Below are 14,071 nucleotides of genomic sequence, written 5' to 3' on the forward strand. Positions count from 1 at the left end.
GCCTCGTCTGATTTGGAAATTTTCTCATGCAGATTCACACGAACACGAAGAAAGCTAAATATCGAATTCAAGAGGTACACTCGCCGTAAGTATAATTTTTTTTATACGCTTTTTATCCTTTCGTACATGGTCGTTTCTCGTTTGTCGATTTCATCATATAGCGAGAATTTTCTTATCCCTTCATCATCCGCTTATACCACTCTCTGTGCTCCTTTTCGTTTTCCAAAAAGAGCTCCTTATAGTATAAGCCGTTACCTATAAACTTTGTGCACGAAAACTACGCGCGACGGTGAACTTTTCATCGTATTATAAAGGCTCGTGCGTTGAGAAATTTTTTCCCTGTTTTCGACAAATTGAATTTCCAATTTCAAGGCGAAAAAAAAAATATTTCCATAAAGTTATAGCTCGGTTTAGATAAATCGGATGTGACTGACTACGTAATTTAATCTTCTCCTCGAATATATTATCTGAGCGTCGGTGTCGGTTCATTTTTAACACATATTTTGGTCGGATCGTCCTGCTTTAGGAAGGCCTTCGGTGAAGAATATCCGTAAGGCTAACTTGGTTCTGTTTTAAATTGAATTAAAAAATAATGTATAACGGTTTGAGAGAATTAAAATTACAGAATGGTTTTTTTTGTAAGTGGGGTTAAAAATTTTGTACGAGTTGAAAATATGTACACGTATAAGGACTTATTTTCCAAACTAACGAACGGTTCTCTGTTGCTGATCGAATCCCAAATCAAAATCATTGGATACAATATTAAATTCTAAAAGTAGAATCGAAAACTGAATATAGGACATAGGTAAGTTTGAAAAATGAAAGTGAAATTGGAAATTCTGAACATTAAATCAAAGGCAGAATAAGATTAATTGAGAACTCATAAAATGAAATTGAAAGCATACTTAAAATCAATTTTAAAATTGAAAATCCTGAACATTAAATCATGCAAAACCAAATGAAATTGAAAGTTGAAGACAAAATCCAAAATTTAAAACACTCCAAAAATTAAGTTGAAAGGTTGAATTGAAATTTAAGTTTTGATCATCAAAATATCAAAAACATCAAAAACATGGAACCATTTTGAAAACTTCAAAAATGAAATTGTACAATGTAAAAATGAAATTCACAGCTAGAAATAAAATTTAAAAATGAAATTGAAACCTGAAAATATAACTGAAAAAGATGTAGGTAATCGATTTGAAAACTTGAAAAATGAAGTCAAAAGTGTAAAACTGAAAATTCTGAACATCAAGACTCAGAAATAATATTGAAAGCAAAAAAAAACTGAAGATGAAAACCAAAATTTCAAACACTCCAGAAATCAGGTTAACAGGTTAAAAAGAAATTGAAAATTTTGATCATCAAATAAAGAATATATGGAACCAATTTTAACATTTTTAAAAATGAAATTGAAAAGTGTTGAGATGAAATTCGTAACTGAAAATGAAATTGAAAACTGAAAATAATGAACTCCAAAATTAAAAATTTGAAAAATGAAATCGAAAGTTGAAAATGAAAATTGAAATTTTCAACATTCAGAAATGTAGGTAATAAATGAAATTGAAATTGGAAAATAAAATGGGAAATTCTGAACATTCAATTAATAAACAGATAAGAATTGTAAGATCACAAAAATGAAATTGAAAATTGAAAATGGAAAATGAGAACCAAATAAAAAATTGAAAATTAAATTGAAAATGGAAAATGAAATTAAACATTGAAACTTGAAACTTGAAAATGAAATTGATAATTGAAAGTAAAATTGAACATTGAAAGTGAAATTGAAAATTGAAAATGGAAAATGAGAACCAAATAAAAAATTGAAAATTAAATTGAAAATGAAAAATTAAATTAAACATTGAAACTTGAAACTTGAAAATGAAAATTGATAATTGAAAGTAAAATTGAACATTGAAAGTGAAATTGAAAATTGAAAATGGAAAATGAAAACAAAATTGGAAATTGAAAATGAAATTGAAAATTGAAAGTAAAATTGAACATTGAAAGTTAAGTTTAAAATTGAGAATTGAAAATTGAAATGAAATTGAAAATAAAATGTAAAATTGAAAATCAAATTGAAAATTGAAAATGAAAATTGAAAGTAAAATTGAACATTGAAAGTTAAATTTAAAATTGAGAATTGAAAATTGAAATGAAATTGAAAATAAAATGTAAAATTGAAAATCAAATTGAAAATTGAAAATGAAATTGAAAATTGAAAGTAAAATTGAAAATTGAAAGTGAAATTGAAAATTGAAAGTGAAATTGAAAATTGAAAGTGAAATTGAAAATTGAAAGAGAATTGAAAGTGAAATTGAAAATTGAAAGTGAAATTGAAAATTGAAAGTGAAATTGAAAATTGAAAGTGAAATTGAAAATTGAAAGTGACATTGAAAATTGAAAGTGAAATTGAAAATTGAATGTAAAATTGAAAATTGAAGGTGAAATTGAAAATTAGAAAGTGAAATTGAAATTGAAAATTGAAATTGGAACTGAGAATTGAATTGAGAGTTAAAATTGAAAATGGAAAATAAAAACAAAATTGGAAATTGAAAGAAAAATTGAACATTGAGAGTGAAATTGAAAATTGAAAATGAAATTCAAAATTGAAAGTAAAAATTGAAAATTGAAAATGGAAAATAAAAACAAAATTGAAAATTGAAAGAAAAATTGAACATTGAGAGTGAAATTGAAAATTGAAAAATAAAAATTGATAATGAAATTGAAAATTGAAAGAAAAGTTGAACATTGAGAGTGAAATTGAAAATTGAAAATGAAATTCAAAATTGGAAGTAAAAATGAACATTGAAAGTGAAATTGAAAATTGAGAATGAAATTAAAAATTGAAAATGAAATTGAAAGTTGAAAGTAAAATTGAAAATTGAAAATTGAAATTGAAATTGAAAATACAATGGAGAGTTGAAATTGAAATTGAATATTGAAAATGTGAAATCTGAACAAAAGTGAAAATAAAATTGAAAATTGAAAGTGAAATTGAAATTGAAAATGGAATTGAGAATTGAAATTGGAACTGAGAATATTGAATTGGGAATGGAATTGAGAGTGAAAATTTAAAAATTGAAAATAAAATTGAAAATTGAAAATGGAAAATTGAAACAAAATTGAAAATTGAAAATTGAAAATGAAATTGAAAATTGAAAATTGAAAATGAAATTGAAAATTGAAAATTGAAAATGAAATTGAAAATTGAAAATGAAATTGAAAATTGAAAATGAAATTGAAAATTGAAAATGAAATTGAAAATTGAAAATGAAATTGAAAATTGAAAATGAAATTGAAAATTGAAAGTAAAAATGAACATTGAATGTAAAATGTAAAATGTAAAATTGAAATGAAATTGAAAATTGTAATGAAATTGTAACTTGAAAATGAAATTGAAAATTGAAAATGAATTTGAAAATTGAAGGTAAAATTGAAGAGTGAAAGTGAAATTGTAATTGAAAATGGAATTGAGAGTTGAAATTGAATATTGAAAATGAAATTGAAAATGAAATTGGATTGAAAATGAAATTTGGTTATTGATGATTAACTTGAAAATGAAATTGAAAATTGAAAGTGAAAATTCTGGCGATAAACGACATTGAAAACAAAAGTAAAATTGAAAACTGAAAATAAAACTGAAAATCTGATAAAAAATTGAAGAGTATCTAACTGAAAATGAATTGAAAAATTTCGAACATAGAAAAGAAAATGTAGGTAGGTTGTGGTTGGTGCTAAAAAATTGAATTGAAAATTGTACACTTGAGTACAAATTTTGAAAATTAAATGAAAAATAGAAAATAATATCAAAAATGTAGAAAATAGAATGTAAAATAATTGTGAAAAAAAGTGGAAACTCGCGAATGTAAAATGTAAAACTTTTGGGGGGGGATGGAAAACTCTGACAATCAAAATAAACTGAAAATGAAATCAAAAAGTGTAAAAAGAATCAATAACTGAAAATTTTGAAAACAAGATCAAAAATTTGAAAATGAAATCGAAAAATGAAAATAAAATCCAAAATTCTCTACTCGTTTCATGAACTTTTTTTTGTAATCCTTTCTCAATCCTTCTTGCATGAAAATCAAAAATTGAAAATGAAATAAAAAAAACTAAAATTGAAATCTAAAATAAAAAATAAGATTAATACAGAAAATGAAATTGAAACGTCTAAAAATTAAATCAAAAACGACTTACTTAAGATTAAAGAAATATTGTGAAACGAAAAACTCTGAAAATCAAATAAAAAAATCTGAAAATTGAATCAAAAAATTCTTATCAAATCAAAAAATAAAATTATAAGGCCGCTCATTTTTTTAGATTTTTCAGATTCTCACGAAATTCCAATCCTCACAGGTCTATCTAATCCTTCCCGAATCCTTTGTGTAAAATTACGATCGATTTTTTTAATGTGAATTTCCTTTCGATCCCTTGCTTAAGTACCTAGACCTACCTACCCTACAACAACAATAATAATGTATGTTTTTCCCAACAGAAATCACATATCATTAACACCTCATTTAGTGAAAACAGTTCACGAGCACGAAGTACCATACATAGAAGAAGTCGCATGGTCACCTCGAGGCAACGCACTGGCTTTTGTTTACAAACAAAACGTATTTTATAAACCAGAAGTCCTTTCGAACACAGTTCTTTATCAAATTACGTATTCCGGGTCAAATTTCGTTTTCAATGGCGTACCAGACTGGCTTTATCAAGGTAAAGTAACCCTTTTTTCAAAGGTTCTACCTGTGTTATATCCACCTACATTCGTATTGTATGTAGATATACGTCAGGTACTTACTAGGTACTGGGTATAAATACATTTATGCATGGTCATTTATTTTCTCCTTTTGCTGTTTGTTGGTGTTTTCAGAAGAGATAACGAAAAAGAAAAAATGCATGTGGTTTTCACCGGATGGAAGGTATCTGGCTTTTGCAACTTTTAACGATACAAAAGTCAGAGAGTTCAAGTATCCGGTTTTCAAGACTAATTACCAGTATCCAGAAATATTCTCTTTATTTTATCCTAAAGTAAGTCTGCAATACAATTCCAACTTTTTCAAGTTTCTTCATACTCGTATAGTGAGGGAAAATAGGTCACTTTTTGCACATTGTCGTCAAACTTTTCGCAAGATTTAACATTTTCTAAATCCACTTTTGCCCCTCCTTCCCCCCTCCAACTACATTTCACCTAGGAAAATAAATTGACTGCGATCGCGAGCAAATAATAAAAATTTTTACAACCCTAATACACGTTGTTGTAAGTTTCTTTGCACAACAACAACAACAGCTAAACAATACAACGTGAAAATAGCAAAAATGACTACACCTATTCGAGAAAAACAACCCGAACACGCATTTAGCGTTATTTTCGCAATTGAAAAACTTTAACGAAAGTATCACCCAGCGTCAACTGTATATACGAAAATAATCCGCGCTGTAGTTTCGTGTAATTTCATACTTTTACGATAGTCGCAGTTTATTTTTATTTACTCGAAAGTCTCGCTACATCGCGTCCGAATGCAGGATGCAATTTGCGAAAAAAGCAAGCTATCGTGTTTATGACTCGAACATACGAGTACTCGCGGAAAATTCCATCGAAATATGTGTTCGGAGATGTAAAAATGTAGATGCGAGCGAAAATAAATGTACGAGTGTCTACAGGGTGTCCTGGTACGCAACTAAACAATGAAGGGGAATAATGTACTGTAAATGATGTGGTTTACTTTCATTTTGCTATCGTGCGAGTAATTAGCTCCGAGGGTTAATTTTCAATCGCTGATGGGATGCTGCTTAAATTATACTCGTTCAATTGCACAGGACGATTCCTGGGTAATTACACGATACGAATAACAATCGATGATATTTTACGCGTTGAAATAAGCTAGGTAGTAGGTACATAACGCACCATAGAGAACACTAACACTACACATCACGCATTAAATTTGAAAGTAAAAGGTTTCCGAAGAGGCTGCAGTATAAATATGGGATGGCTATATGGGAGCATTAGCCAAACCGAAATATAGAAACTTAATTTTCTAAAAGCTAACCGAAGATAATTTAATTCAAAATAGGCTTTCATTAGCATACTACATTAGTTACACGCCGTCTCGATCTGCGATGCTATTTCAACTCGATAATTAGTCCCACCGAACTCCGAAAAGCGAATTGCGAAACCTCACCATGAGCTGAAAACTGGAAATTTTACGGGTCCCCGGTGAATTTTGCTCTGCAGTTACCGAATGTGCTGAAAGTTAACTTATATTTTATCTTACTCGTAATTGCCTTACCTGTTTATTTTTTTTGTTTGAGTTGAAGAAAAAAATTGGAAAATTTCGTTTTACCTACTTATAATTGATTTCTAAAATTTTATCACTTGTTCAATCATCTGAAAGTTATGAGCTTCGCGGGGTTGGACCCAAAAAATACGTTCATATTCGTACTCAGCGACCTCGAAGACATACCATTCAATATATCACTCGAATTTTCACGATTTTTCAAAAATTTTGCACCCTTTTTGAGGCAAAGAGTGACATTGAGGGGTTGAATCCAAAAAATAAGTTCATTTTCGTACTCAGCGACCTCAAAAACATACCATCCAATATATCACTTGACTTTTCACGATTTTTCTACATTTTGACCCCCCCCCCTTTTGGGGCACAGAGGGGTTTTGAGGTGTTGGATTCAGAAAATAAGTTCATATTCGCATTCAGCGACCTCGAAAACATACCATCCGATATATCACTCGACTTTTCACGATTTTTCAAAATTTTTGCCCCCTTTTTGAGGCACAGTGGGACATTGAGGGCTTGGATTCAAAAAATAAGTTCATATTCCTACTCAGCGACCTCGAAAATGTACCATTCGATATATCACTCGAATTTTCACGATTTTTCAAAATTTTGACCCCCCCCCCTCTCTTTGGGTCACAGAGAGGCTTTGAGGTGTTGGATCCAGAAAATAAGTTCATATTCGCATTCAGCGACCTCGAAAAAATACCATCCGATATATCGGTCGACTTTTCCCGATTTTTCAAAATTTTGACTCATCCCCCCTCTTTGGGTCACAGAGAGGCTTTGAGGTGTTGGATCCAGAAAATGAGTTCATATTCGTACTCAGCGACCTCAGAAGCATACCATCCGGTATATCACTCGACTTTTCAAGATTTTTCAAAAATGTTGACCCCCCCCCCCCTTTGGGCCACAGAGGGGCTCTGAAGTGTTGGATTCAGAAAATAAGTTCATGTTCGTACTCAGCGACCTCAAAAACATGCCATCTGATATATCACTCGACTTTTCACGATTTTTCAAAATTTTGACCCCTCCCCCTTTGGGACACAGAGGGGTTTTGAGGGGTTGGATCCAGAAAATAAGTTCATATTCTCATTCAGCGACCTCAAAAACATACAATTCGATGCATCGCAGGTTCAGATTCGTTTTTCAAATACCTACATGATTAAGTTGTGTGTTACTTGAAAAATCAAGCCCCCCCACCACACCAACCCCTTAGGGAGTGTTGAAGACTAGTTGACGGTGGTTTGATTAGTAGTCAGATGAGTAAAGTTTGCAAAAAAAATTGAGCAAAAACGATTGATTTTAAGTATGTAGTAGATAACTTTGATAAATTTATTGGACTGACTTTTTTTGAAACACCTACTCTTTCCACCCCTCTTTTCAGACACCCCCTTTGAGGGATGGTATCGAGGGTAGTATCAAATTATCGAAAATTCGAAGGGGAACATTTTTGGTCATGGTAGTTTAACTCGTAAATATAATATTTGCGGAGTAAATTGCAAAAAACGTGAATCAGAACCGGTTTTAACCCCCTAAAAAAGTTAGCTCTTGGGGTAGGAGGGTCGGCTTTTTTCTGGTAGTTTGGAAGGTCCATTAATTTTTGAAAACTCAAAATTGACTGTAAAATTATTCATTCAAATTATAGTAAAAAGCTGAATGTCGATTGACTATCTCATTTTCGACCTCCCCCCCCCCCCATCAATCGGCAACGGTTTTGAGCCATTTTGAAGGCCGTCGTAAATTTTTTTTGTAACTCAAAAATGACCAAATTTAATTCAATTCAATTCATGGATTAGGAACTTATATTCGAAAAATCTCCTTACAAAAGGAGGGATCTCGACCTGCAGAAAGATTTTTGAACCGAACAAAGCTGTATCAGAAGTTGCAAAGGTTTACCTATTTTAAATTTTTAACGAATTTTTGAAAATCAAATTGGCCAAAAATGAAAAAAATCAAAATTTTACCAAATTGACCTAGAAAGCTGAAATTTTGAATTTGTTCTATTTTCGATCCCCCAAATCAATTGGAAATGGTTTCAAACAGTTTTGAATAGTTTTTGAGACTCCAGCAGATTTTTGAATGTTAAAATTTCGATCCATAAAATTAAACCCAATGAATTTTTGGAAAGTTGACATTTATTCTACATTTCATGTTATACCCTAATTTCAACATACTGAGTGAATTTGAAACGTATTTCGAGTCGTTTTGGAGCCTCCAGCTGTATTTTGAACATTCCAGATTTTCGAAAAGTTCCACCATAAGAGCTGTGTAAATCAATCGTCGGAGAAATACATCGTTCTAACGGATAGAAACGAATTTCGGGAAAATAGTCATATTTGTTCGTGCTCGAGTTAAATTGGACATATTTTAGAGCGTTTTTTTTTTCAATAACTGGAATTTTCAAGACGTTTCTGGAGGCTTCAAAATGGCTTAAAAACATCTCCAGTCCACTCAACATGTCGATAATAAGGAACTGTATGCGCTGAAGCTAATTCGGACATTTTTTTTATATCTTTTTGAAAATCTAGTCGAACTTTAAAAATAAGGTTGGAGGCTACAGAACTACTCAAAACGGTTCTAAATCATTTCCAGTCGATTTGGGGGCTCGAAAATGGGGTAAATAAACTACATTTCAGCTTTCTAGGTCAATTTGATGAAATTTTGATTTTTTCCTGCTTTTGAATTAGGTAATTTATGTAGTTAATTCAAAGATTTTCAAAAATCAGAAATTTTGGATTTTGATGCATTTTTGAATTTTCTTATGATATAGCTGTGTCCAGTTTTTAAAAAATTTTCTTCCTATTGAGGTACAGCATTCGTTTGTCTTTTCCAAAAACTTTATAGAAATCGAATAAACCGGTAAAAAGTGCCACCGTTGCCAAAAATATCCAAAAAGTCTCGCTTTTTCAACATAAATTGCGCAAAACCACACCTAATTTTTTTGTCAATAATTCCCAAAAAAATTTCAAAAATTGACGATTTTTACAAAAAAAATTGCTAAGGATTGCCATTTTTCCAAAAATCTCACTTTTTTGATCAAAATAATGCATTTTTCCCAATAATTGCCAAAAAGTCCTGCTTCTTGTTAAAATTGGTGTACCTACTCTTTACTTTTCACCAAAAATGGACAAAAACTCTCGCTTTCCAGCAAAGTTGTTGACAAATTTCCCCTTTTTTGCAAGAATTCCAAAAAATAGAAACGAAACTAAGAAAGGAGGTGAGGGGTAAACCACCCCCTCCCAATTCGTCAAAATTTTTTTTTAATCGGCAAATTTAGACAAAGTTTTGAGTCAACAAATTTTGGTAGAGACGACTTTAAAAAAATTTTATACTTGATAAAGAAGCTATTATGCTGACCTTTTTTGGAAATTTTTTTTTTTTTTTTGGGTGTTTGTAATTACTTGATTATTACACCCGTCGTGTGAGATTTGAATCAAGTTGGTAAGGTCAAGTTTTTTAATTAGGTCTAAGAATTTTTTAATTTCGGAAGGGTCGTCTGGTATGAATAGGGATCTTTCATCTATTTGTAGGGATAGTCTGTGCTGATGTAAGGAGGGACATTGAAATAGTAAGTGTTGGACAGATATAAGTTCTGAGAGGCAGAATTGACATGTGGGTTTTGGGGCCTTTTCATAGAGGTGATTATGTGTGATTTTTGTGTGGCCAATTCTCAGTCTGGTTATAATGATTTCATCAAGTCTGTTTAAGTGGGAGAGGTTTTTCCAAGGATGGACTAATTTTTTATGTTGAAAGAGCTTGTTTGTGGTTTGGAGGGACCAAAAGTTTTGCCATTTCTCAAGTGTGCTTTGGGTGAAGATAGATTTGAGGTCGTCAGCTGTGATAAATATAAGGGGAGAAAGGATGGTGGCAGATTTTGCATTAATGTCTACAATTTCATTTCCTAAGATTCCAACGTGGCTGGGTACATACATAAACTGTATGAAGAAGTTTGAATTTTGTAAGTCAAATAGAGTTTTATGAATATTTTGAATTAGAAGGTGATCGGAAAAAAGATTTTGGATAGCAGTTAGTGAGCTGAGGGAATCACTTTGAATTAAGAAGGACTTATTTTCTGATTCATAAGTGAGTATGTCACAGAGACAGTGGAAAATAGCTGCGAGTTCGGCAGTGTAGATTGAAGAACAGTTATGGATTTTAAAATTTGAAATTCTATCATTTATAGAGTATGCATATCCTGTGTGAAGTGTTGGTATTTTTGATCCATCTGTAAAGCAAAGATTGAATTTTTTGTATTCTGATAAAAGTTCAAGATAGTTCTGTTTTATTACTAATGGAGAGTGGCTATTTTTTGGGTAGTTAATAAGCTGTAGGTTGACTTGAGGAGGTTTTAGATGCCAAGGGGGGTATAATATTGGTTTTTGGATGAGAGTTTTGGGATTGATTTGAAGATCATTCAACATTGTGATGAAATTAGAAATGGGTCCTTCTATATGATCAAAATGTTGGGGGTTGGGTGGGTTAATTGAGTTTTGGAGTGGATGGAAAGGGTTGGTGGATGCATTTGAGATGAATTTGTTTGTTATGAGAGTTCTTCTGAAATCTGGGGGTAATTCTGCTGCTTCACAATATAGGCTATCTATTGGAGAGGAATAGAGGGCTCCTAAACAGATCCTTAGGGCTGAATTTTGAATTGTTTTTAGGATATTTGAAGTTTTATTTGAGATATTTGCAAAACATGGGCTTCCATACTCAATTTTACTGCGAATTAGAGATTTATACAAGTGAAGTAGGAGTTTGCGAGATGGTTTATACTTGGTGTTTTTGATTATTTTCAACAGATTTAGGCGTTTCATGATATCTGATTTTACTTTTAGAAAATGAGGAGTCCAATTTAGTTTTCTATCAAAAGTTAAGCCAAGAAATTTAGTTGTGGTTTTGAATTCTAAAGAGTGTCCTTTGAAGTTGAGGATGAGATCTGGAGGAATCTTATTTTTTTTGGTGAAAAGTATACAGTGGGTTTTTGACTCAGAGAAGGTTAGACCATTTGAATCTGCCCATGATTCAATTTTTTCAAGGGTTTCTTGGATTACTTGAAGAGCTAGTTGAATATTATTTGAACGAAAGGAAATGTTTATATCATCAGCAAAGATTCTCAGAGAAATGTGTCTAGAAACAACATTGGAAATGTCATCAATCAAAAGTATAAATAAGACTGTGCTAAGAACTGAACCTTGGGGGACTCCATTTTCAATTTCAAAAAACTCTGAGTATGTATTGTGAACTCTCACTCTAAAAGTACGGTTTGTTAAGAAATTCTGAATAAAGTAAGCCAAATGTCCTCTAATTCCAATGGAATGTAATTTTTGGAGAATTTTATAACGCCAGGCTTTATCAAATGCCTTTTCAAGATAAAAAAAGACTGAAAGAACACTTTCTTTATTCTGGAAGGCCGAACTAATTTCTTTTTGGAGACTGAAGAGGTGGTCTAGGGTAGATCTTTTCTTTCTGAAACCACTTTGATAAATGCTAAGAGAGTTTGAGGAATTAATATACCAATTAAGACGTTTAATAACCATTTTTTCAAGTATTTTGCAAGGAACTGAAGTTAAGGAGATGGGGCGATAACTAGATGCCAGATTTGGGCTTTTATCTGGTTTTAATATTGGAATGATTGTTGCAGTTTTCCATAATTTTGGGAAGGGAATTGTACATTTTCGAAAGCTTTTGAGCTTATGCGTGTGATTTTCTTTTTTCTGAATTTTTACACGTGGAAAATGTCTGTACTGACTTTTTTTATTCAATAATTTATTTCTTTTTCGAAATCAAACTTAGCTAAAAATCTATTAGGCCTATATTTACTCTCAAAAAATGTTTAAATCAAAAAATGAACTAGGTATTTTTTTTACTTCTCGAAACTTAAATTTTCGAAAATTTCTGCACTCCTTTCGTTCGAGTCCATTTCCTTTGTTTTCCTTTTTCAAAATTATTGCAATTTCTAAAAAACAATCTTTCAAATTCTAAAATTTTGAAACCGAAAAAATCAAACTCGACTGGCAGAATTTTTTTCTCAACTTTCGTTTTATTCAGCAACATTTGTATTTTGTTTTCTCATTTCGGTTGAAAAATTTTCAGATGTACTCCCCCCTCCTCCCCCTGAAATTAAAACATTATTTCCGTCCCTTTCTTTCAACCTTTTGAATCAATCATTGGAAAATAAAATGATTAATTGCGATGAAGATGAAGGAAGGGTTACGAAATACCTATACTTAGGTATACTCGTATTTCATGATTTGAATAGAAAAAAAAACCATTTTTCTCAAAAATCATCATTCAGTTTTTTTAAATCTATTTTTTAATCATGTTTTACCTGTTAGTATGATTTTTATTAAAATAATTAGGTACTTATTTATACTTCTTTGCTGTTTTTCAGGTTGGTACGAGAAATCCAGACGCTTACGTATCTGTGACTGACATTTCAACAGTAAAAAATGGTTCATATATCACTCTTCAGAAACCAAAAGCATTTTTAGACAGGTGAATAATAAATAATATTTTTTTTTTTAAATTCGACGAGTCTCCGTAATTTGTTCAGGTTTTTGTTTTAAGGCAAAGCAGCTAACTAGCTATAGGTAGGTAATTAGGTATAGGTATGTACCTATCTACTCTAGTATGTAAATCTATTTTTGCAAAAAAAAAGTTGAATATTTGAAACCACTATTGGGTAAATAATTTTTTAGATCTCGTTCTCGATCTATTCTAGTCGGACTTACAGTTAATTAGATAATATAAAATATCAAAAATACCTCACGTACATTTATCATGAATTTTATTCTATTTTATTCGCAGCGAGTCGTATTTGATAAACGTAGTTTGGAGTGAAACGAATCAGATAGCAGTAACGTGGATGAACAGAGAGCAGACCACATTCATAATATCAATTTGCACTGGACCAAATTGGAATTGTCAAGATGTTCGTAATACATACATGAAATAATAATCTAGTCTTACAATCCTTATCTTTTCATCGTATGATTCACAGCTACCTATGACTGAGCTAGGGCTTACATACTTGCACAATTATATCAGCACATCACATTTTATTTCAAAACTCAAACCTCTCGTTTCGTTATCTTCGCAGGCACACGTAGAGACAGCGACAGAAAACAGCTGGGTCGATCCGAACGTAGACATGATGTTTTCGAAAACTGGTAACGGTTTTTTAACCATATTATCGGTACTGGATGGAACGGCTGGAAAGTTTCCACAATTATGCCACATCGATATTTCTACCAAAATTATGACGCCGTTAACTCACGGCCAAATTGTAGTAACCAATATTAAAGCTTGGGACCAAAGTAATCACGTAGTGTACGTATTTTATTACCTAAACCTATAGATAGGTACTCTGTATTATATAGATCACAATAGTACCTACGAAAATATATGGTATGCTGGTAGTAAAATTTGCAAATTAAAATTATCGTCTTCTCGTTTTACTACGTCTACAGATACTTCGAAGCTGCTCCAGAAGGTAAACCGACGCAAAGACACGTTTACAACGTATCCGATAGTTTAACTTTAACAAACAAATGGCATTGTTTGACGTGCCCTGTGATAGAAGCGACGAATAATATTACGAATTCAACTTTAGATAATTTTAGGTAGGTAACTTGAAGAGATAATTTTTGCTCGATTTATTGTTAGCCCAATATATGTATAGGATAGGTTTAGGTATAAGTACCGTAGAAGAATTTCAATGTTTCTCATTCTATGTGACTTGTGAGAGAATAAGTGTACCATAAATGAAAAAG

At 31.4% G+C, this 14,071-nt stretch overlaps 1 protein-coding gene across 4 annotated transcripts in view; it reads left to right on the forward strand.

Annotated features, from left to right (window-relative positions):
• Positions 1-14,071, forward strand: part of LOC135847388 (inactive dipeptidyl peptidase 10-like) — a 601,135-nt gene that overhangs the window by 574,336 nt on the left and 12,728 nt on the right. For all 4 annotated transcript variants that reach the window (XM_065366908.1, XM_065366917.1, XM_065366892.1 and 1 more), the window contains 7 exons: positions 33-85; positions 4,499-4,722; positions 4,880-5,037; positions 12,691-12,794; positions 13,107-13,230; positions 13,399-13,628; positions 13,769-13,921. In XM_065366908.1, the coding sequence (XP_065222980.1) occupies positions 33-85; positions 4,499-4,722; positions 4,880-5,037; positions 12,691-12,794; positions 13,107-13,230; positions 13,399-13,628; positions 13,769-13,921 (1,046 nt within the window). The remainder of the gene's footprint in view (positions 1-32; positions 86-4,498; positions 4,723-4,879; positions 5,038-12,690; positions 12,795-13,106; positions 13,231-13,398; positions 13,629-13,768; positions 13,922-14,071) is intronic.

Source organism: Planococcus citri, chromosome 1, assembly GCF_950023065.1.
Source record: "Planococcus citri chromosome 1, ihPlaCitr1.1, whole genome shotgun sequence".
Classification (NCBI taxonomy): domain Eukaryota; kingdom Metazoa; phylum Arthropoda; class Insecta; order Hemiptera; family Pseudococcidae; genus Planococcus; species Planococcus citri.